The 25,069-nt window shown below is 36.9% G+C and overlaps 1 protein-coding gene across 1 annotated transcript in view; it reads right to left on the bottom strand.

The window, feature by feature from the left end:
* The window catches only part of ttn.1 (titin, tandem duplicate 1), a 203,143-nt gene that overhangs the window by 108,673 nt on the left and 69,401 nt on the right, over window positions 1-25,069 (bottom strand). The window contains exons 61-97 of the mRNA XM_049485137.1: window positions 24,858-24,905; window positions 23,994-24,065; window positions 22,785-22,865; window positions 22,154-22,390; window positions 21,336-21,830; window positions 20,956-21,042; window positions 20,221-20,463; window positions 19,836-20,067; window positions 19,619-19,674; window positions 18,480-18,959; window positions 17,719-17,949; window positions 17,257-17,571; window positions 16,873-16,974; window positions 16,586-16,723; window positions 16,196-16,279; window positions 15,875-15,958; window positions 15,518-15,601; window positions 14,999-15,037; window positions 12,219-13,973; window positions 11,401-11,451; window positions 10,907-11,302; window positions 10,214-10,483; window positions 9,855-10,130; window positions 9,612-9,751; window positions 8,707-8,833; window positions 8,356-8,622; window positions 7,914-8,180; window positions 6,696-6,959; window positions 6,453-6,592; window positions 5,606-5,732; window positions 5,225-5,491; window positions 4,300-4,566; window positions 3,924-4,190; window positions 3,673-3,812; window positions 2,648-2,774; window positions 1,567-1,709; window positions 73-196 (exon numbers count right to left, since the gene is read on the bottom strand). Of these exons, the coding sequence (XP_049341094.1) occupies window positions 73-196; window positions 1,567-1,709; window positions 2,648-2,774; window positions 3,673-3,812; window positions 3,924-4,190; window positions 4,300-4,566; window positions 5,225-5,491; window positions 5,606-5,732; window positions 6,453-6,592; window positions 6,696-6,959; window positions 7,914-8,180; window positions 8,356-8,622; window positions 8,707-8,833; window positions 9,612-9,751; window positions 9,855-10,130; window positions 10,214-10,483; window positions 10,907-11,302; window positions 11,401-11,451; window positions 12,219-13,973; window positions 14,999-15,037; window positions 15,518-15,601; window positions 15,875-15,958; window positions 16,196-16,279; window positions 16,586-16,723; window positions 16,873-16,974; window positions 17,257-17,571; window positions 17,719-17,949; window positions 18,480-18,959; window positions 19,619-19,674; window positions 19,836-20,067; window positions 20,221-20,463; window positions 20,956-21,042; window positions 21,336-21,830; window positions 22,154-22,390; window positions 22,785-22,865; window positions 23,994-24,065; window positions 24,858-24,905 (8,523 nt within the window). The remainder of the gene's footprint in view (window positions 1-72; window positions 197-1,566; window positions 1,710-2,647; window positions 2,775-3,672; window positions 3,813-3,923; window positions 4,191-4,299; window positions 4,567-5,224; window positions 5,492-5,605; window positions 5,733-6,452; window positions 6,593-6,695; window positions 6,960-7,913; window positions 8,181-8,355; window positions 8,623-8,706; window positions 8,834-9,611; window positions 9,752-9,854; window positions 10,131-10,213; window positions 10,484-10,906; window positions 11,303-11,400; window positions 11,452-12,218; window positions 13,974-14,998; window positions 15,038-15,517; window positions 15,602-15,874; window positions 15,959-16,195; window positions 16,280-16,585; window positions 16,724-16,872; window positions 16,975-17,256; window positions 17,572-17,718; window positions 17,950-18,479; window positions 18,960-19,618; window positions 19,675-19,835; window positions 20,068-20,220; window positions 20,464-20,955; window positions 21,043-21,335; window positions 21,831-22,153; window positions 22,391-22,784; window positions 22,866-23,993; window positions 24,066-24,857; window positions 24,906-25,069) is intronic.

The following is a 25,069-nucleotide window of genomic DNA, read 5'->3' as shown; positions in this document are numbered from 1 at the left end:
CTGATGGAGAAGCACTAAAGCATGACTCAGGAGTCTTAGCTGTTGAAATGTTTGGTATTTTAAGTGGTGTACCGTTGACGATGAGTTTGGCCTGGGTCTGGAAGTCCTTGGCGGTGAGTTTAACGTTTCCAGCTTCTGCCATGTTCACGTTTCTCACGGTCAGACTGTGCAGCCGGCCCTCGGCTCTGGTCACCACCTGTATAAAATCAGAAACCCAGATTTAATAACAGCTTATAAACTTTATTACAGACCAGATACAACAACCTGAACTTTATCCAGCAGCAGCAGAGCGTCAGCAGGACAGCACTTCAACTCACACTCCTGATACAGATAAAAATAGCCTGAGCAGCTCAGCCCTTATCTTAAACCCCCGCCCGATGCCCTTAAAAGCTGCACTGCTCAGCTTTATACACCAAAAACACTTTATTTAAGGAGAATCAATAGAATTAAAAAAATAATAAATTAATAGAATAAAATCGAAAACTTTAGTGACATCTTTATACTATTAAAAACAAGCAATACATATAAATGTAAGGTTTAAAAAGGTAAAAAACATCAGTACCACTTTAAAATAAGACTACCTTTATAAAGGGTTTATAAATGGTTACTACTTAGTTTATAAATGCCTTAAAAATCATTAATAATCAGTTATAACACATACACAGAAAGGGCAACAATGACCTGTTGTTTGTATATCAAATAGTGAACTCAAAGCCATCTATACTGTTGGCCCTTCGATGTATGTGTTATAACTGATTATTAATGATTTTAAGACATTTACAACCTAATTAGTAACCATTAATAAGCTATTAGTAAACCATTCATAAACCCTTTATAAAGGTAGTCTTATTTTAAAGTGGGACCAAAATATCTATATTTCTCAGGCATATTGGGGACATGTTGTCTATATTGTCTCAATCAGTTAAAAAGTTTTAGTTAATATTATTTATTTTTTATATATTTGCTAAAACTGCAGAGTTAGTTAGTTGCATAAGTATATTTGATAAACCTGAAATATGTAATGATGTATTTCATGAATTAGAAGTTGTTTTAAATGTAAAATCTGCTGTTAAAATAAGTACATTTTAATACAAATTTCAGTTAAAACTAAATCAGATCTATAAATCATAAGATTCATAAATTTAAATATATCTAACTAAAACAGATTCAGAATTTTTTTATGGATCTGTATTTTTCAAAATCCAAAAATTGATGGATCAGAATTTTAAATGTTTAATAATGAAATGAAAATAATAAAGTTTTTTTAGTAATGTATATTTTCAACAGTAGATTTCACCAACTTACTAGTTCTCCAAACATAAAAAAACATAAAAAACGGATAAAAAAAAATATGATATGGTAATAAAAAAGTACGATAATAAAAACTAACAATATAGTTCCATACTTATAAATACAAAAAAAATATGTAGAAAATGCATTGAAATGTATGTGCATTTCACTGTTTAAATGTAGTATTTATATTTAATTTGAATTTAAACACTTATTTCAGCTTTAAATCTCCACATTTTAGAGGAAAAAGTAAAATAAAGTGAATAATAAACTCACCCTGTCGCTCGGCTCCATCTTGGCGGATCCGACGAACCAGTCCACGGCGATGCCCTCGTACGAGAGCTCGCAGTCGAAGGTGGCGGTCTCGCCGGCGGTGACGGTGACGTCGCGGAGGGGTCTCAGCAGACCAATCGTACGAGCTTCAGATACAGAACACGCCATTATTAATAATCAATAATCAATAATCACAATAAACCACCTCACAGCTCGGCTCTGATCCCCGGAGCCGCTGCATCCATTACAGCAGCTGCTGGATTCAGACCGAGGTTCTCCACTTCAGATAACACCCTAAAATAACCCTGCCTCCTGATTGGCTCCCGGCTAATCACTCACCAGATACCCAGGACTGTCAATCAACTTATAAGAATTGTGGGTAAAGAAAATGCCAGTGTTAGACTGAAGTAATTCTATTTTCTAACATTAATTATTACTGATAATCAGGTGAACTGGACTGTATACGCCAATTACAATTAAATACTACACCAAAAATGTAAATATATATATTATTTTAATATTATCAACTTAAAACAACATTTTGTGCCACTAAATGTAATAATAATAAAGTCATAATAATGCAACTAAACAAGATGTTCAACTTTAACTAACATTTAACTAAAAGTCAATTAACATTTAAGCTGAAAGTAAATGGTTCTCTATTAAATGTAACTTTAACCAAAACTCTAATCTTAACATTTTAGGACTAAGTTTAGGTTTTGGTTTAGTTCAGTTGCATTTAATAAACATTTAGTTAAATGTTAGTTGAGTATCTATGAGTTATCTGCTGCGGACCGTTCAAATAAAGTGGTATCCACGTTTTTAAAATATTAATATTAATGTCCTAAAATGTAAAAAAAACAAAAAAAACTTTTTTAAATAAATACACCACTTTATAAATTAATATTTTGTATTGATATACTTTATTGAATTGATGTATTTATTCTATTTTTAGTATTTTATCTTAGTGCTCAGATTAAAATGTATTATTTATGTTTGACAGTGTCTAAAACATAATATCATATAAATACACAATTTATAAACAATAATAACACTTTAATAAATAATGAGTGTAAATTCTCACCTTTAACTCTGAGCTGAGCGCTGGATTTAGCGTTAGCGGCGCTGAAGTCCACGGCTCCGGCCATATCCATCCTCACATTATACAGAATCAGAATGTGTTTAGTTCCTTCCTCTTTAATCTCACAGTCCTGTTCACACAGAAATCACTAAATCAGATATTTTTAGCAACAAGCAGAAAAATAGAGAAAAATGTACAACTTCAACACAATTAATTACAATATTGTGTATAAAAATGGCAAAAAATTGCTTCAATGCTTCAAATGCTGCAATTCAGCTAAATACATAAAACACTGAATTGTGTATAACAAACAATGTTACATTTATTTATATTGCAATGTTCAGTCTAATGTTAACATGTGTTCAGCACTGCTGTGCACAGAGCGAAAGAGCCAACAAACGGCAGGTTTAAGTTCATGTTTTTCCCACATACAGCTCTGTAAAAAAATAAATACAGTACTTCAGTTTCTGAATCAGTTTCTCTGATTTTGCTATTTATAGGTTTATATTTGAGTAAAATGAACTTTGTTGTTTTATTCTATAAACTACAGACAACATTTCTCCCAAATTCCAAATAAAAATATTCTCATTTAGAGCATTTATTTACAGAAAATGAGAAATGTCTGAAACAACAAAAAAAGATGCAGAGCTTTCAGACCTCAAATAATGCAAAGAAAACAAGTTCATATTCATAAAGTTTTAAGAGTTCAGAAATAATCAATATTTGGTGGAATAACCCTGGTTTTTAATCACAGTTTTTTTTCATGCATCTTGTCATCATGTTCTCCTCCACCAGTCTTACACACTGCTTTTGGATAACTTTATGCTGCTTTACTCCTGGTGTAAAAATTCAAGCAGTTCAGTTTGGTGGTTTGATGGTTTGTGATCATCCATCTTCCTCTTGATTATATTCCAGAGGTTTTATATTTGGTAAAATCAAAGAAACTCATCATTTTTAAGTGCTCTCTTATTTTTTTTCCAGAGCTGTATATTATATTTTGCTATATATATATATTATATTCTACGTACAGGAGACTGGTGCAGAGCGTCTCCCTTCAGTTTCCAGTGTCCGTGAACGTCTTCTTCAGAGATCTCCGTCTCAAATCGAGCGGATTCGGTCTCAGTGACCTCCACACTGTACAGTGGCCGCACCACCCTAATATCACGCTCTGCACAGATAAAGAAGAAGAAGAAATGTTTAGAAATGTGTTTGTGGTAAATAATCAGACAGTGTTAATTATATATATATATATATATATATATATATTTATTTAAAATACCCTCGATGTTGAGTCTAGCAGCAGTTTTGTCGGAGCCGCAGTCGCAGACGTATTCCCCGATGTTGGTCTTCTCGGCCTTCTTCACCGTCAGGATCCTCTTCTTCCCGTCGGCTTTGATCAGGACGTTTTTGGACGGGGTGATTTCTTTACCGTCTTTAAACCATTTCACCTGAGCGGAGGATTTACTCAGTTCACACATCAGCACCACCTCGTCCTTCTCCACCGCCGTGTAGTCCTGCAGCTTAGTGGTGAAGTACGCCTCACCCTCTGGAATACAGGAGATAAAATATGATTTAGAAACTCATTTTATTACCATTATTTCCATATATATATATATATATATATATATATATGTTTTAATAGTATATATATTTACCGAGGACGGTGAGCATGGCCTCGGAGGTTTTCCCCAGAGCTTCCACTTTGATGAGGGACGTGTCGTCGATGGAGACCTCCTTGAAGGACAGCGTGTGGATCTTGCCCTGTTCGGACATGTGCACCACTTTGCTCGGGTGCAGCCGGACGTCGTTTTTGTACCAGGTAACTTGTATTTTCTCGTGAGAAAGTTCGATACTGAACTCTGCAGTCTCGCGCTCCTTCACCGTCACGTCCTTAATCGCTCTCACGAACTCCAGACGAATTCCTGAAGAGGAAAATGAAACATGGATGAGATTATCCGTAGATATACAGCATATTGTGTATAATATTTCAGATATATATATACATACTGTATGCATATGTTACATTACAAAACACTGCAACTCTACTGTAACTCTATTGTAACTCTATTGTAACTACTGTAATTTTTGCCGTTTTCTTCTTTGCCAAAATTTCATGATGAACGGACAAATAAAAATTTTCCAGAAGAATCAGGTTTAGCATGATCTCCAACAAAATCAGTTTACTACCTATTCACGAAAATACCAGGTGTACAGGACTAGGATAGTAGTGACATTAGCTGCGCTAATATAACCTTAGCCTTAGCATTCTGGCTTTTTGTGAGCTGATATGGTTTTATTGAGGAATCTAAACAGTGCAACAGGCTTTAGGTTACATTGTGCATGTTTTTTTTTCCTTATAATCTGTAAAAGCTATTTATTTTAACTTAACATTAGCTAGTTTTAGCCACATTTTTCTTATTTATGTCGCACCTTTGTAACAGCACTTTAACAGCACTTTGTAATTGTCGCTGCTTCAACTGAATCTTATGAAACTACATGTAATCACAATTGAAAATAAATGTATTTAGCAGAAACACCATTACAGGTTCTCTGTAGTGATGTGTATTTCTATCTTTCTACCTTGGATGACGAGTTTAGCAGTAGATCTCTTGTCCTCAGCCTCGAAAATGTATTTGGCCTCGTCCTCGTAGGCTGCAGATTTGACCAGCAGAGAGTGTCTCTTTCCCTCCATGAAGATTTCATATTTCTCGTCCGTCTTCAGCTCCTGAGATCCTTTCAGCCAGCGGTACGTCTTAATCTCTCTGGAGAGTTCACACTCAAACCTCGCCTCGTCTTTCTCGTACACTTGCACATCGCTCAGACTCGTCAGGAAGGAAACGGGCAGCTCTGGAACACATTTAGGAGAATCATGAGAAAATGTATTCTCAGTAAACAGATGGAGATATTATTACTATGTAATAACTAGGTAATAAATATATATTTGGGGGACACAACTGTTACCTTTCACTTTCAGGTTTGCAGCACATTTAGCGTTCGCTCCCTGGAAAACCACTTCTCCACTTTGGATGACTTTGCAGTTATACAGAGTCAAAGTGTGCTTTGCCCCATCCTCAATAATCTCAATATCCTGGTGTAGAAGAAGAAAAATGCAGGTGATTTTAGAACAAACAGGAAATAAAACACCTAAATGTTTGTTTGATAAGGTGAAGCGGCAGAAATAAACTGGATCATTATTTAAAGACATTTTACAGGGCAATATACACAGCAAAATATTAAGCCGCCATCCATACATCCATCTATCCATCCATCCATCCAAGCAACTAACTGTTTAACCAACCAACCATCCTTAAACCAACAAACCATCCTTTCATCCCACCATCCAATTATCCATCTATTCATCCAACCAACAATACACTCATCCATCCATCCATCCATCCATCCATCCATCCATCCAAGCAACTAACCAACCATCCAATCATCCTTCAAACCAACCAACCATCCATCCATACATTTATCCATTCATCTAACCAAACAACCAACCATCCAACCATCCTTTAAACCAACCAACCATCCATCCTTCATTCATCCAACCAACTAACCATTTAACCAACCATCCAACCAACCAACCAACCAACCAACCATCCAACAAAGCATTCACCCATGCATCCATCCATCCATCCATCCATCCATCAAACCAACCATCCTTCCAACCAGCCATCCAACCAGCCAACCATTCATTCAACCAACCAACTATTCACTCATCCATCCTACCATTTAACCATTCATCCAACCAATAAAGCATCCATGCATTCATCCACCTCTACATAAACATGTTGTGTAAACTCACAGGTGAGGGCGTGAGGACTTCTCCCTTCAGTTTCCACTGTCCGTGGACGTCATCTTCAGAGATTTCCACTTCAAAGCGAGCAGTTTCTCCATCAAACAGCTCCACTCCGTACATCGGCCGCACCACCTTGATGTCGCGAGCTGGATTCAAACAGATGTAGGATGTAGGAGTTGGGGAAATCGATGTGCAGAAGAAATTATACATAACTATTCTAAAATAAATCTATATCTTATGTATTTTTACCTTCGATGTTGATGGTGGCGGACGTCTTGTCTGTTCCACAGTCGCACACATACATTCCCTTATCCTTCTGCTCCACCTTCTTCAGCTGGAGGATCCTCCTCTTCCCCTCCACCTTCATCGACACCATCTTAGAGGCTTTAATCTCGATCTCGTTGTGGAACCACTTCACCGGGACGTCCTTACTGAGCTCACAGTCCAGCGTCACCTCGTCCTTCTCCACCGCCGTGTAGTCCTGCAGCTTCACCGTGAACACCGCGTCACCCTCTGCAAAGAGAGGCGGGGTTAGGACAGTTCCGACCAATCATGAGCGAGGTAGTTTAAATACTCGGTTCCTGAATTGTACATTATAGAGACATGCTAAACACCAAACATCATGAGAGAGGAGAGCGTGAACTGATGAGACGAGATGAGATGAAGGGTTACTTTAGGAGATGGCTTGAGAATCTGTAAGTTGTGAGGTGTTATCTTGTGAGTGTGGTTCATGAATTATCATGAATTACTGTGAATTACTGTGAATAATCGGGAAATGATTGGGGAATTACTGTGAATTATTGTGAATTACTGGAATTTACCGTGAATTATGGAGAATTACTGTGAATTACCATGAATTGTTCTGAATTATTGAGAACTATTGTGAATTTAAAGTAAATTTAAAGTAAATTTAAAGTAAATTTAAAGTAAATTGAGTTGTAACGAGGCATAAAAATGTGGGTGCCAGACAGATTTGAAATTACATACTGAGAAAAAGTATATTTTATATAATTATTTCATTTAAAAAATGTAATTAAATAAGTATTTACAGTATTTAAGCTTCATTTATTAACAGTTTTACATATATATCAGGAAATACGCCATTAAGGATCGTGACCAGCGGCATCTGGCCATAATTGTCCATGTGAACAGTTTAAAGACCAGCAGACTGAGTTAATACAGGATTCAGTACACACTTATCCCACGGGTCAGTACCGTGTTCTTTAGCTTTTAGAATTAGACTTTTGCCAAATGATGATTATTATTGATTATTTGTTTTAGTAGAGAAGATTAGAGTAGTATGATTTATACAATATATATCAGCTTCCATTATGTATTAGTATATTAGTATTAATGATTATTGCATATTTTTTTAGTGTTTTATACAACATCACCATTTTACACAATTTATTTTCTAAATACACTCAAAAAACGATTAAAAAAAGGAGATAAAAAGAGAAAAATTACCTAAAACCAGCAGCTTAGCCTTGGTTGTGATCTCTCTGGCCACTGCCTTTATTTGGCAGGTATCATCTAGAGTGATTTCCTTCATTTCTAATATATGTTTCACTCCTTCAGTATAAGTTACCACAGTTCTGCTCGGGTGAATTTTGATTTCATTTCGGTACCAAACCACCGGGACGTTTTCGTGAGAGAGCTCGAGCTCGAAGCGAGCAGTTTTACCTTCCTTCACTGTTATGTCCTTTAATTCTGAGATGAACTTCAGCCTCATACCTACAGGGTTAGTTTAGTTTACAACAGATTCACTTGTATTACATAAAATACAAAAAAATGTATTAAAATTGGATTATTCCATAAAAAAGTCCACAATTTCCAATCAGCAGGATATATTTGAAGTCATTTTAAATCAATAAAAACAGTAATTTACACAACGATAACACCAACTTACCCTCTATCGTTAGCTTAGCCGTTGAGGTTTTGCCCAACACCTCAATAGTGTACTCCCCCTCATCATCAAACTCAGAGTTATTTATTATTAAAATGTGTTTCTTTCCATCATCAATGATCTCGTATTTATTTCCGGACGTTATAATATCAGAACCCTTCAACCACATGACTTTAAGAACGTCCTTATTGATGGAGCACTCAAACTTTGCCTGTTTACGCTCAGGCACAGAAACATCCTTCAGCGGCGTCGTGAACTCCATCTCCAGCTCTGGGAGGTAAACAGGACATCATCCACCTATAATTATGCACCTCTGTAATGCGTAATGCCTTGCCATGAGCACGTGCTGCTTACCTTTCACATTTAGCATAGCGCTCGTCACAGCGTTCAGAGCCTGGTACGTCACTTCTCCAGCCTGGTCCAGCTGAACGTTTTTCAGAGAGAGGAATCGCTTCCCTCCCTCAGCTTTGATGTCGCAGGTCTTTAAAGAGAAAAGAAAGAAAATTAACTCAAAGCACTCGTTTAAACAGCAGCAGAGCTTCTGAATATATCTACATTATTTATAAGCGTGGTGTTCTGGTTATGAAATGAGGTGTGTTCAGGTACATTTCTGGAGTTTTGCTTGTTTATCTTGGTAACAGAAAACACAGGAGCTCCACTGACTGATTAAAACCCTGACAATAGTCAAGAGTCAGGCGTTCATCGCTATCTCTGTAACACAGGCGCTGTGCCGAGCCGAGCGTACACCCCCACTTATTACACACACATGAACACACAGCAGCACAAACCCAACTTTTACATCAACAATAAACAGAATAGTAAATAAAATAACATTGCTGTTCCCGTAAATGAGCTGCTGGAGCTCCTTCACAGCGTCAACCAGCAGCTCAGTTTCCTCTGCTGAGAAGAGTTTGTTGGACACGTCCAGGTAGCTGCACTGTTACAATAGCAATCCACCAAAGTCAGAGCTCACCTGATCTACTCTTAAAGACAATGATGAGCTCTTAAAGAGACACTCTGATTGGTTTATTATTTCATGTTACGCCCAAAACACAATTAATTATGAGTTTAAGTCCATGTGTCCTGTGCTTCGCTTCGAGCTGCACAAGGTGTGCTTTTCCCGTCGTTATGATAGCTAAGACACACTGACGCCCTTAATCAAGCTGTACGGTGCACAGTTAACAGTTCGTCTATAGATAAAACTAAAATAGGGCCCATAAAATCAGAGACAGAAGCTCATTTGTTGGGAACACTCTTACCGGTGATCTTGTAAGAACTTGTCCTTGAAGTTTCCATTCTCCAGGTACATCATCTTCAGAGATTTCAGTCTCAAACTTGGCTTCTTCTTTCTCCACAACCTCCACACTGGCCAGAGGCTTCAGGATCTCAGCTTCACGCTCTACAGGAGAATCAAACATTGAATTTATAGAATGGATTATTGGATATTGGTCTTAAAGAAGAAGAAGAACACAAATTCTTAGATTTATAGTGATGTTACACACCTCCAAGTGTCAGTTTAGCTTGGTAACGTTTGCCCTCCACTTCCATGGCGTACTCTCCGACGTCGTTGGGTTGGGCGTTTTTAATGGTCAAAGTGAGTTCCTTCCCGTCCTTCTTCACCTCGGTTTTATCTGTGGGGTCGTTCGGAATTTCATCATTTCCTTTAAACCACTTCCAGTTGGGAGTGTCCTTCACGAGCTCGCACTTGAAGGTAGCCATGGCCTTCGGTTTCACATGCTGATCCCTCAGAGGCTTCACCAACCAGTCCCTGATGATCTCTGTAAAACGTTCAGGTAGAAATCATTACGATTGGCGAAGGAAATTACCTTTGGAATAGAAAATTAAATGGCGTGCTTCTTACCGATCACTTTCACGTTGGATTGAGTTGTGAGGTTCTCACACTCGCAGGTGTAAACACCCACATCGTTATCGTTGGCATCCTGGATGGTGACGGCGTGCTGCAGTCCAATAACATTGATCTGAACTTTTCCAGGAAGCACCTTCAGTTCTTTTCCATCCTTCTTCCAAACCACATCTCGCTCTTTACTCAACTCACAGGTCAGATACATGGGCTGACCCTTGAGTACGGACACTTCCTCCTCCAGATTCTTAGTGAATTTAATAGGTAACTCTGTTTAGGATAAAGAGGAGACATATTTTTTAGCATCAGCTTTGTATTTTTAACCATACCAATGTTATCACTTAGTGATAGGGCTGTGAAATATGTTGTAAATACTGATGTATTCGAAAAAAGTATCATCCTATATAAGATGCTGTTATACAAGAAATTACGATATTGTAATTGTAATATCTGTAATATCGCTCCTGCTACTCAAGTTACCATCTCTTCGTGTTTTAGCCTCTGAATCTGCTTAAGGCCATTATCCAGTCCCATTTCCACAACCCGGTTTACCAGGTATAGAACACAACAACTGGCAAACAGTGTGCCGCAGACAGGTAATCACTGAGCTTCAGTACGGTTGCTGATTTCCATCATATCATATATCTATATTGCTATTTCTCTCAAGCTCTGTGAATACCGCCCAGCACTCACCTTCTACAATGAGTTTGGCGGTGGAGGTCTTCTCCTTATTTCCCAGCTTGGCTACACAGGTGTACTCTCCTCTGTCGGACAGCTGGACGTCGATGATGGCCAGTTTACGGTCTTTGCCGTCGGAGGTGAACTTGTGTTTTGGACTCTCCCTCAGGTTGCTTCCGTCCTTCATCCAGGTGGTGATGGCAGTAGAAGGAGAAATCTGGCACTCGAACACGGCTGAGGAACCGATGGACTCGGCTTCCTGCAGGACGATGTTCTCCAGCTCCTTCACGAACTTCAGAGGAACCGCCTTCAGCTGGAAACCGAACGGCGAGTCTCCAGGAGGTTTATCTCCTCCGCCGCCGGGCTTTCCTCGTCCACGTCCGGCATCACCGGGGGAGGGGGTTTGTCTTGCTGAAAGGTGTGGGGGAAAATTTAGAGTTATTCTACCTGTTTACAGCAGAAAATCTGTATAAACGATTTAAAGGTTTCGTGCTTCGTAGAGTTCTCACGTTTAAGTCCTCGGCCTCGGCCTGGGGCGGCTTCTTCCTTTGGTTTTCCATCTGTGCAAATTGTGCAAAAGTGACGGATTTACAATAGTTCAAATAACAGTAAAAAAAAATTGCAGCTATAACCCTGCTGAAATTAACCCAGTAAGATTGAAGAATTGGATCCTGAGATCGCCTGAGATTGGCATTCGCCATAAGAGATTGAATTGAATTCTAAAAGTTGATGACCAGCGTTTCAACCACCATGCCATTAAAAAAGTCTAGCGTAGACCTTTATGATCTTTAGGATTTGAGCTGGATTCGTCAGCAGGGCAGTTTTTAATGTAAAGCATGATTATAAAGTAATTACACAAGCATATATACTGTATATATACAAGAAAATGTGAGCAGATTACTCAAATGGATTGTGTAAAATGAAATAAATGGATTATATACAGTATTAAGAGGTGAGACAAGAATTGAGACCAAACTGAAACAACAGACAATACAACAGATGAATGGAGTGACAGGAACAATAAACAATAAATATGATGGATGATGGATGATCCACAAAACAGACAACACAAATTAAGACAACATCGACAAACAGCTGATGAACAGATAACAGGAAGACATACAGACATACAGACGACCAACTGATGACCAACACTGGCCAACACGTAGGACAATAAGATGGGTGGTGGTTTGTTAAAACGATGAGTAAAAATGAGTAAAGTTGAGTAAAGATGAGTTTGAGGATGGGTATTATTTGTGGAGATGTTCTGGGGATGAAGGTTGTCAGGAAATACCCGTGCAGAGAAAGCTCTCGTCTTTCTTCTCACCTTTCTTCTCACCTACGCCACCCGGAGTCTCAACAGCTCCATCCTCCAACGAGTCGCCCAAATCTTCCGATCCGTAACTTTCAGTAGGAGTGAGCTCCCACCCCCACGCTTCCTCATCGTCCTCTTCCTGTTTATCAGCTTCTTCCTCGAACACTTCCTCTTCCTGCTGAGTCGGGATCCTCTCCAGCTCCACAGCTCCGGGCGACAACACTTTCATCAGCGACGGTTTTTCGTTTTCGGGTTTTGAAGGCGCGTCTTCTTGGGGCATGACTTTCTTCGGCACCTTTTTCAGAGTGACGGACTCGACTGAATCCTTGGGCGAAAGTTTTTTAGGTTCTTTTAGACTCTGCTTCTTCTCCACTCGAATGGCTTCGGGCTTCGGCGACGGCGTTTTCTTCAGCTCTGCTCCCTTTTTCACAAGTTCAACCGGTTTGAGTTTGACCTCTTCGGTTTCCTGTGGTGGAGAACCACCGAGCTTCTTTACTGAGGTCTTTGTCTTATCGTCTTCTTTTGGGCTGGTTTTTGGACTTTTTGCTGAGCTTACTGGGCTGATTCCAGTGGGAGATGGTTTCTTTTCAGTGGGTTTCTCCACCTGTGGTGATGGAGTCTTTTTAGACGCTACTGGTTTCAGCAGTACCTCCTCCTTATTTTCTTCAGGTGATTTGGCAATATGGCCGCCCTTTTTAATTGCAAGTGGCTTCTTCTCTTCTTGGGCTGGTGGACTGGTCTCTGTCTTTACTTTACTGGGAATGGTTGGGCTTGGTTTTTGCTGGATTTGACTTCCAGACTTCTTTTCAGGCTCTTTATCTGCCTTTTCCTCTGATTCCTTCAACGTTGACTTGATGTCTCTCTCCTGAGCTGACGTAGATTCTTTGGTTTCTTCGGTTGGTGGTTGGGCAGCTTTTTCTGATGGCTCTTCAGCTTTGGATTCTCTTGAAAATGGTTTTAGCTGAACCTTTTCCTCTACTTGATCTTGGGTTGGAGTTCTCTTCGATTTGGGGATTTGGGGTTTAATTGGTTCTTTGGAGGTTTTGTCTTTGGGTACTTTTGTCTCAGGTGGAACCACAGGTTTTGGCACCACTTTGGTTTCCTCAACGGTTTTAATTGTGGGTGTTTTCTCTTTTCTCTCCACCGATGGAGCTTGTTCATCTCGTTGAACTCTTTCCTGAGCTGGGAAACCAGTGGTTCCTCTCGTCTCTGAAACTTTTTCTTCTTTCTTTGGAGCTGCATCTTCTGGTTTACTTGGTTTTTTAACTGGTTTCAGCTTAACCGGTTCCTGCTCTGTCTCTGTTGACGGTATTTTTGAGCCTTTTTTGATCGTTAGGCCAGGAGTCTTAGGTTCTTCCTCCTTTGGCGTCTTGCTTTTCTTAAAATCTGCATTTCTTTCATCTCTTGGAACTTCAGAATCAGGAATTACAAATTTCTCTTCCTTTTCTGTCAGATATTCTTCAGATTTCTTAGATTCATCCTCCATGATTTCGTAGCTGCTGGTACACTCAGAAACAGAAGTCTCTGAGTAGCGTATTTCCTGCTTTTCAAAACCTTCTGTTTGTTCAGTTTTCTGAAGGATTGAAGCTTCCTGTTGAATCTTGCTGACTTTTGTCGTCAGAGATACAACCGTACCCTCTTCCTCCTCCTCTTTATATTTTCTGCTGACTTGTTTTAAGACTGGCGTCTCCATCTTTGTTTCTTCTTCAACGTGAATCTTGGCCTTGTGTTTAAGATACGCTCGAGTGGAGCTAGAATCTTCAAAAGCAACAAATATCACACATCACATCACAGACAGAACAACAAGACGGCCACCGTAGTTGTCACCAGAACCATTTCCATGGATATAGGACAACTATTTTGTGGACCACAAACAAATCTTCCATATCCACCTCCAAAAAATCCAATGTTTAATTTGTTGATAGTCTAATATACTTCATTTTGGCTTCCAACACTATATTAAACCTTATTTAAAGCTATTTACAGCATCAATAACCATCTTTCACACACAGTTTTGTCCAATCTTATCGTGTTGTGTGTGAAAAAGCTATGTAGCCATGCTGTAAATATGGATAAATTTGCTAAATTGGGAAATGTGTTGAGTTAGCATAGCTAGTAAATTTATGATTAATAGCTATCTCAGACGGCATTGACTTATACAGTCATAACATTTCTATAAACTTCTGGATGTTACTTTATTTGGCTAGTCAATAAGAGATGCCTCACAGATGCTTAATTTACATTTATCTACATGTCTATTAAATGTAATTGAACTGTAAATTTTGCTTTATAGAACGTAACTCTACACCCAACTCTAACCCAAACTTTACTCTTAACATTTTAAGTTTTAGATTTTAAGTTTAGGTTAAGGTTTGGGTTTTAGGGTTGAATCTTGGTTGAGGTTAGGCTTAGGTTTAGGTGTAGGTTTAGGTTCGGACACATTAAAATAAACATTTTGTTGAATGTTAGTTGAGTATCTATGAGGCATTGATGATGCACCATCCAAACTAAGTGATACCAACTTTTGATAATAGTTTAATACAAGAACATTCTAACATACAAATACAAATAAATGATGAAACAAACTCTTAAAAGTGGGCTTGGTGAAATAAGGTGTAACAATGATCAGTTTAACAAAGAGAAAATAAATACTTAAACAACAATAAATTGATATATGTGTAACGTAAGTAAGCTAGAAACAGATATTGTGCAGATGCACAATACTAATAATATAAAAAATGCAATAAACAATGCATTTATATTCCCTGCATTTTATAAATTAGCTACCGTACCTTTCTGAACTGGTCCAGGAGTTTCAACAGGGCCTTTATCTGCAGAAATTAAAACACATTTAACAGAGGAACAGACAGAAACACAGTGAAATCAGATCAAACAACACAGACAAACAGACGATAAAAAACACACCGTGTTACTTTACGCTCTATTATACAAAGATTTTAATGGGTTAAGACCAATCAATTAGGTTTCCCAATAAAAAGACCAAGAACTGAACAGAACAGTGGACCAGACAGACGAACGGACACAGACACAGCTGATCGAGTAGAGGGTGAGTGTTAGATTTAAGATTTTAGATTTAAAAATTCTATAAAATTGAAGTTAAAACATAAGACAAATAAGACCATGTGGACAAGTAAGATAAACAAAAAAATAAACAAGTACTGATAATTACATTAAAAAGTGAACATAAATATTTAAGATAACTGATAAACATAAAAAAAAACATAAAATGAAAAATAACACAAAAAAACAAGACGTAAGGAACAGACGTGACACAATAACAGAAACTCTACCTTGAGGAGGAGAACCTTTTTGTTGGATTGGTACCGCTGTGGGTTTTGGTGCTTCGGGCGATGGCTTCTTCTCCACCGTCGGCTCTTTAAATTAAAGCATGGTGCCATCGTCAAACGAAATTAAGCATGAAAAGACTCGTGAAAACTGTGCAGCTAAATAAACAAAACAGTAACAACAGCACACGCAACAAAGGACATACTACACAACAAAGGAACGAAGAGCGATACAGCAAAGATTCTCACTTTTTTTTGACATCAGAAGACATCAAAGACAGTGAAGACCATAGTAGTGACAAGACAAAAAACATTAAAACATCTTGAAACATAAGAAAACACATAGAAACATGTAGACTGTACCTCTAGGAGGTGAGGGTTTTTGCTCAACCTTCGCCACTGTTGGCTTTGGCGCTTCAGGCGTTGGCTTTTTCTCCACGGTTGGCTCTTTAAATAGTAAAAATTCATTTTTAAAAACGTCATTGCATTTATTAAATATGCATTTCATGCATAAAGTGCATGAAAAGATGGAATTCATACAAGAACAGACAAAATTTAAGTGAAAAGAAACATAAAATAGCACATTCAGACGTTCAAATAAAGAATTAAACATTTAAAAAGAGATTAGTTGTGACGAACAACAAACAAAAAGTACGGACAAACGTTTAAAAGAAGAGACTCTACCTCGAGGAGGTGAGGGTTTTTGTTCAACTGGGGCCACTGTTGGCTTTGGAGGTTCTGGAGTTGGCTTTTTCTCCACAGCTGGTTCTTTAATTAAAAGCATGCAATTGATAAAATCAATCAATCAATCAATCAATTAATCAGTTAAGGAATGGTATGGACAAAACCACAGAAAGACAATTCTGTGTTAAGAAACAGACAAAATATTAAACACAAACAAACAAACATAGAATATTTAACACAGAATAACAATAAATAACTGACAAAACCAACAGAAAAACACAGAAAGACGTTCTGTGTTAAAAGACAAACACATTCAACATAAAAGTACATACAAACAACACAATTGAAATGTATTAGTAAACAAATAAAACACAGAAGTACAAATTGTACCTCGCGGAGGAGACACTTTTGGTTCAACTGGTTCAACTGGTGCCACAGTTGGCTCTGGTGCCACTGGTGCCACTGTTGGCGTTGGTGCAACGGTTGGCGTTGGCGCCTCAGGAGTTGGCTTCTTTTCCACTGTTGGCTCTTTAAATAATAAAAGCATGGCATTGTCACAAACAAAGAAAAGATTCTACGTATGGAAAGAGGTAAAAACTCTAGAATAACAATACATACAAACATAAAAACAACACAAAATAAGACAAGAACTCAAGACACATCAAAAGAGACTCTACCTCTAGGAGGCAAGACTTTTTGATCAACTGGTGCCAATGTTGGCGTTGGTGCCACGGTTGGCTTTGGCACTTTGGGAGTTGGCTTCTTTTCCACTGTTGGCTCTTTAAATAATAAAAGCATGCCAATGTCAAAATAAAAGTACGGACCACACATATAGAAAGAGGTATAAACTATACCATAACAAATACACACAAAAATAGAATACGAGTTTGATTTTTCACTGACGAAATCAAGATCAAACAAAACATATATTTAATAAAAGCATGCACTGAAAGACAAAAGACATACCATGTAACAAAATGGACAAAACACATGTAAGAACAGAAGATATAGAACATAGAACATAAAACATACAACATAGAAGATACAGCGACAGATTATACCTCGTGGTGGAGGAGACACTTTTGGTTCAACTGGTGCAACTTTTGGCACTGGTGATACTGTTGGAGTTGGTGCAACTTTTGGAGCTGGTGCAACTTTTGGTGCAGGTGCCACCATTGGCGTTGGTGCCACTGTTGGAGCTGGTGCAACTTTTGGTGCAGGTGCCACCATTGGCGTTGGTGCCACTATTGGCGTTGGTGCCACCATTGGCGTTGGTGCCACCATTGGTGTTGGTGCCACCATTGGCGTTGGTGCCACTGTTGGTGTAACTATCGGCGTTGGTGCCTCAGGAGTTGGAATCTTCTCCACAGTTGGTTCTTTAAATAAAAGCATGGCATTGTCACAAACAAACAAAAGACAATGAAAATTGAAACAATACAAGAACATTGATTGACACTGTATTACAGCCACTGAACAGATCAGTGATGACACAATAACACCAAACACAACACAAAACACTCTACCTCCAGGTGGAGGAGACACTTTTGGTTGAACTGGCGCCATTTTTGGCATTGGTGCCGTTTTTGGCGTTGGTGCCACTGCTGGCGTTGGCGCCACTGCTGGCATTGGTGCCACTGCTGGCATTGGTGCCACTGCTGGCGTTGGTGCCACTTTTGGCGTTGGCGCCACTTTTGGCGTTGGCGCCACTGCTGGCGCTGGAGCCTCAGGAGTTGCCATCTTCTCCACAGTTGGCTCTTCAAATAAAATCATGCCATTGATAATCAATCAGTCAGAAACTAATATAGGATTGGACAAATCTCTTAAAAACTTTTAAAATAAACTAAAAACCCAAGAAAAGAGTGGAAATTAATTATCGTTCGTTATCGTTTAGCGCTGTTTGACTTGTGAAGGACCTGGATTTTCAAGAGAAACATTACAAGAGTAGATAAAGATCAAGAGTAAGACAATAAGACGTTTAGACAAAGAAATTAAAGACAATAAGACTCAACAAGTCTCAACTGCCTATTCGGCAGATTTGCGAGACAAACGACAAACAACAATCTGCACTGGAAAGATTTGTCGCTGTGATCAAGACCATTAAACCGTAAAATTCTTTAATTAATAATCATTTGGGATGTGTCTCAATTAATAGATTTAATTGATCAATTAATCAAAAATGTAATTGTTTGATTATTAAATAAGAACAAGGGTTGTTTGCAGCCATACTCTGAAAAAGTTCATGTCTAAAATCCCTAAAATATTAAGTATTATTATTCCTAAATACCTTTTTCCAGCATTTTAAGCTCTTTCTTCACTTGCTCTTTTGGTTTTACTTTTTGAATCTTGGTTTCAGGAGGAATAATTTCCTTTTCTTTCTTTAAATCAACGTCCTTCTTAACGCTGGACTCTTTCTGTTTTAGATTCTCGTCTTTCCTCTGTTGAGCTGTTGGATCCATCAGTCTGGTTCCTGGTTTGATCCTGATTTCAGAGACAGTTTGGATCGTCTCTTCCTCTGATATCGTCTCCTTCAGTATAGAACTATAATCTTTTAGTGAAAGCTCTGTTTCAGATCTCTCCTCAAGAGCCACCACTTTATTTTCCATGTAAAATTCCTCAGCTTCAGTAGATAAAATCTGAAATTCTTCTTCTTCTACTTCAGTCTTTGTAGATTTTTTGGGCGAATCCATTTTATAAGCTTTTTGTTCAGTTATCTTTAGAGCTGGCGACAGCAGAACATCGTTTAATAACGTGAAGTTAAGAATAGCTTATATGCATTATATATTTACTTTTAACACATTTATGTCCAGTTTTTTAGATTTAGGATAATTCTAGACTTGATAAAGAATTTCCAATGGTGACTCACTTTTAAAATATTTAGAAATATAAAGAATATGAAATTTTAAATATAAATTAGTATATTATATATTTTTTATATTATATAGTTTGATTGCTTAAATGTTAAGGGCAGTGGTTTAAAGTCTTTAATTACATTTTAATATCAATATACAGTTTATATACACACAATACATGTCCAAATATTTGTGGACACACTTTCTGAATGAGGAATGAATGAAAGAATTCATCTACTGTTCCAATTTTATTTTTCCAACTTTAAGTCTTTAAGTCATTTTCTTTATTTTTTGCTTTGGGGTCGTTACTTTTATGTTTTACTTTATCTGTTCAGATTTTCTGCCTTTTAAAAATACATTTAAACAATTTACATTCAACTTTTTGATCTGTTAAGCATTTTTAAAACATTGTAGACACTACAAAATTATCTAAAATTAACTTCTTATCTAAACATTTCTATGATTATTTGTGTCATTTAGCTGAGTTTCTTATCCAGAATGACTTTAATCATTTACTAGATTACTCGTTTTACAGCAGTGGGCCAATGTAGTGTTAGGAGTCTTGCCCAAGGACTTTTATTGGTGTAGTGCAGTATCATGATCACATATAGGCGTATTTTAACTCTGAAACTGCATTTAAATTCATTAAAATTTGGTTTTTGACACAAAGATTTGGATGCAATCCAAACGACTCCATTGGAAATGCTTTTAGTTTTAGTATTGTTGTGGTTTATTTATATATATCTAAAAACAGGTCACAAGTATATATACTAAAAGTACAGTATATATACTATGCGTTTATACCTTGTGTTGAAGCCACAGTTTTAGCTACAGGTGTTTCCTCCGGTTTTGCTTCTGTAGTTTTAGTTTTAATTTTAACCACTTTCTTCACCGTTTCTTCAGGTTGAAATTTCACTTCTTTTATTTCATGCTGGATTTTCTTTTCTCCTGAGATCAGCTGCTTCTCGATGACGATCTTCTCGGTTTTAATGGATGATTTCTCTGTACTTGGAGCTACATGGACTTTTAAGATGAAAGAAGTTTCTGAAGATCATGTTTTAATGATAGACCAAAATATCAACAAACCAGACAATATAATCCTATTTACTGGGATTTAGGTGCAATAAAAAACTTTCTGATTAATCTGATCTACGTTTTAATTCTAACCAGACATACCTTTAGCAGGAGAAATCTCCAACTTCTTTTGAGGCGTCGTTTCCAGTTTTTTCTCAGTTGTTTTTTGTGTAGTTTTAACTTCAACCACTTTTACTGAAGTTTCCACAGGTTTATTTACGATATTCTCCTCTGCATAGAGCTCCTCTCTTAAACTCATTTCCATTTTCACTGAAATCTCTTCAGTTTTCTGAGAAATTTCCATTGAATACTGGCTTTGTTCAGCTCTTGTTGAAGCTGTGAAGACTTTAAAAATGAAATTTTATGAACTTACTATGTGCCATAAATAAAGCATGAAACATTGACCTCTCTATTCAGTTTCTTTTTACCGTTAGAAGTTGAATTTTAAAATGTATAAAATGTACAACAATGCTTTACAATAGAGATGCACTGAAATTAAACTCAAATTAAACTTTTTACTATAGAGGAAATTAACTTGTCTACATTTGTCTGCATTTGCTTGCAATTACAAAACTAAAATTTGTAAATAATTACTGTTCACTGAACACAGTTCTATTTTAGTCAACAATTTACCTCAGCAATGCTGTTCCAATAAAAAAAATTGCCAAACATTTGATGCATCCACTTCTAGAGTACATGCCAGTTTTGTTGGCACTTACAGCATGTAATGAACTAAACTGTTGATATTATTTAGAGTAGGACCTTTCTGTTTGGTATCTCACACAGAAAAATGACTACATACAATATTCTACTGCAAAGAAAGCCCTAAAATCATACCTCTGGTCGGAGCCATTTCCATCTCCTTTTGAGTTTTAGTCACCATTATTTTCTCAGTTGGCACGTCGGCAGGTTTAACTGCAACCACTTTGAAATTAGAATTAAGTAAAATTAGAAGAAACAGAAGAAATGACAGCAAAGAAAATTAAAAACAAAACACACAAATACAGAGAGAGACAGACACAAGCTGAATGTCAGGAAAATCAAGAAAATCAAGAAAATCAAGAATATAAAGAGTTTAAAGACAGAGAATGAAAAGATTCGACACTTAAAACATGTCTCGGGACACTTAAACCTAAAGTCCATTAATATTAAAGCTCATAAAAGTGACGTATTGAAGTTAAAAAGTTCAGAAATTCTGATTATCTAGGTGATGATACCTTTCTCTGATGGTTTTTGCTGCTGAACTGGTTCAGATTTAGTTGGATCAGCTTTTTTAGCCAGTTCAGGCTTTTTAACTGGTTCCATTTGAACCGGTTTTGGTTCTAGTTTTGATCTTGGTGGCTCTGCTTCTGGCAATTCCTCAGATACTGGTTTTATCTCAGGTTTTCTGCTCATTTCTGGCTTCGAAACTTCGATTTTAACATGTTTAGTCTCCAGACTTTTAGCCAGTTCTACTTTTAGCAGCTCGGTAGAGGCTGGCGTTAGCTCGGGTAGCTTCTCACACAGCTTGGCCACTGGTTTTTCAGTGGAAACCAGTACAGCCTCCTCTTTCCTTACTGGTTCAGGCTTCTTCAGTACTGGCACTTCTTGTTTGGATGGTGTTTTAGAAGCTGTTGGTTTCGGTGGAGCTTCAGAGGCAAACGATTCAAGCTCTGATTTTTTGTCAGGCTTTTTTATAAGTGGCGTTTTCTTAGTTTTTGCCTCTTCGGGAGCTTTAAAAAAGAAAAATTACATTACACCCTGTTTTTAACAAAGATTCGGATCAGATTAACCTTCTACATGAGTGTAGAGACTAGGAAACTCGAAGACTGAAGAAAGATTGAGATTAAGAAATGAAGAATTTTAAGATTTTCTAAAGATTTTTGAAGAACTTTCCAATTTAGAAAAGATTAACAAGAAAAATGACATTTATAACAGAAAATCACAAAAGAAAGCATTAAAAATTTGATGGACAAGACAATAGAAGATGGACAAAAAGGACAGAAAGATGTAAAGACATCTGTCAAAAACAACACAATACAACACAATACAATACCTTTGACAGGTGGAGCTTCTGGCTTCTTTGTAACTTCAGGTTTAGGTTCAGGTTTAGGTTCAACCTTTGGTTCTGGTTTTGTTGGAACCTTAGTCTCAGGTTTAGGTTCAGGTTTGGGTTCAGGTGTGGGTTGTGGCTTGGGCACAGCCATTGGTTCAGCCATTGGTGCCACTTTGGGCTCAGGTGGCACCACCTGAGGTTTAGGCTCAGGAACCACTGGCACTGGTTTAGGAACATCTTCAGGTAAGACAGGTAAATATTAGTGTCTAATCACCAATAATCAGACAGACAGAGTGAAGAAGTGATGCACAGACAGACAGAAATATATAAGATTTACCCAACGACATGCTGGAGACTTTAAAACATACATTTAACGTACATTTAAACGCACGTAGACGACGTAAGAAGATTTTTTGGGTAAAATGTAGACAGATATGTTCACAAACAAAAAACACAATAATAACTTTTACACAAGAAGTTTCTGTTTAAGAATTTAAAATGTAAAGATATTAAAAAACACATAAAAAAGTAAATTACACAAACACAAAATGAGTATAGAAGGTATAGAAGTATTTAAAAAAAGAGTGTAAAAGTCAAAAAGTCTGCACTTTTAGAACTCTTGTGACAATACCTTTAGGTGCTGGCTCTTCCTTTCTCTCAGGTACTTTTACCACCTGGACCTTTTCTTCTACCGGCCTCCTGACTTCAGGTTCTTCAGGACATCATCAGAATAAGAATAAGAGAAAGTTCAGTCATAGACAGCATGCAATATATAGAGTGAGTAAAGAACAGCAATGGATAAACATATAAAACATATAAAACACATATAAAAGACAAAAAACAATGAAGAAACTTTAAAAAGTTAATGTACAAAAAGGGACGAACCAACATACAAAGAATTACGACTTATATTTTAAGTTTTGTTTTTGTTATTTTTGCTTGAAAAGTTCAGCAAATTTGAGTTAAACACAACTCAGAACTCACGACTAAACACAAAAAGACGTTAATAAAACAGAAAATTAAAAACACAAACACACAAATACCTTTCGGTAGAGTTTCAGGTTTCTCCTCTGGTTTCTTGGAAACCTCGGCTGCTTAAATAACACATACACTCTGTTACTTTACTGTATTTTTACTGTATTAAGTTATAAAAGCTTTAGCAGACATGTATGAAGCATGTTTGCAAACGTATTAGAAAAAAATGATGCAAAGACGCAAAAAACAGCACCAAAGCCATCAGATTAAAACCTAATTCTTCTAATATGAAGCATTAAAAACAGTGTGATATTAATAAAAGCACATACACATATATACACACATATATACATATATAAATACAAACATATACAAATACATTTAAAACACACAAACAGAACAGTACCACAAGGAAACAGAGTGAAACAGAGACGCTGAAGAGAAGAGACTTTAAGAAGAGCTCTTTGCTCGATAGCTTAGCTTAGCTTTAGCGCTCTTGGCGTTTGGCGTAACGCTAAAGGTTAATAGCGACGGTTAAAGCCAGGGCCAGCCGACAGTGAGGTCAGGGGTCACTGCACCTTTTATCTGTTTGATTTTAGGACTGTTTATGGCTAAATTGAAAACTAAAAATTGGGTGTAAAAGTAAATTCTAACATTTTGCATTCAGCAGAAATGAAAGAATGGAAAATGTAAAAACAAATCAGTGCAGGACTTCTTATTCACAGTATTTAATGGTTTAATGATTACAAAATTAGATTTTACACCAATTTTTAAATTTTCAAATTTACCCTCAAACGGTCCTAAAACTATAAACTGATAAACGCTGACCGTTCAGCCACAAACACGGAGTTTTATCTTTTAATACCTTGTTTAGGCTTTTCTTCCGTCTTTCCAGCCACAGTTTTAGGAACAACTTCCTCAACTGGCTTCTTCGGTTCTGAAGAAAAACAGACAAACACGTAGAAATACAAGGTCAGACCAAAATATTTAGTCTGGACAAGAGGACGGGGACAGGACTTCTGGAAGAGGGTAAAAGGAGGAGTAAAACAGGGTAAAAAGGGTAAAATTGGGTTATACTGGTCAGTGATGAACAATCAACATTCAGTCACAACCAAAAACAAGTGAATGATGATGAAGACAAACAGGGGTTAAATAAAACATGATAAAAATAAAAAATAAAGTGTAACATTATCAGTTCAATTTTCTGACCTTTCAAGGTTAAATTCAAAAATAGAAAATTAGGTGTACAAATTCATTACTTTTATTTTTTTTTTGTAAGGAATTTTATTAATATTTTCCGATTTTTACATTCCTTCCTCTTACAATCTGAATTTCATGGAAATACAAAAAGTGAATTTTAAAATTTTATTCTCAAGTTTTCCTGTAGGTTGGAATTGAGAATAATAGAGCAGAATTATTAAAAAAAAAGTTGAATATATATATTTTTTATTCAGGTTGTGAGGATGAGAAATGAATTATTGATAAACTGGAAAAATGTATTTTCCTAATTAAAACAAAACTAAATATATATATATATATATATATAAATAATAATAAATGTAAGTTTTACACCCAATTTTTTATTTTAGAACTTATCTTTAAACAGTTTAAACAGTAAAATTGATCTGATGAAAGTTACTCTGATCTTATTAAGAGAATAAAACACAGAAAATGAGCTGAATTTTATGCTCTCTATTAGTGATGAAGATCACAGTTAAACACAGTGTACCTTCAGAAGACGAGAAATCCTCTCTGACCGTCCCACTCTCATAACCCACTGTACCAAACCGCCCAAAACAAAAAATCAATATTTCAACCAAAAAAAAGAAAAATTAAAACATAAAGAAATAAAAACGTACATATCTACAGTAGTTTATTAACTGTGTATTAGTTCATTAATTAATGTTCTGCTGATTGATTATGTGATTAGGGGTGTTCCTA

This window comes from Astyanax mexicanus, chromosome 11 (assembly GCF_023375975.1).
Source record: "Astyanax mexicanus isolate ESR-SI-001 chromosome 11, AstMex3_surface, whole genome shotgun sequence".
In the NCBI taxonomy this organism is placed as follows: domain Eukaryota; kingdom Metazoa; phylum Chordata; class Actinopteri; order Characiformes; family Acestrorhamphidae; genus Astyanax; species Astyanax mexicanus.
Note: the sequence above shows the minus strand (reverse complement) of the source record. Positions and strands in the feature narration are given on the sequence as shown.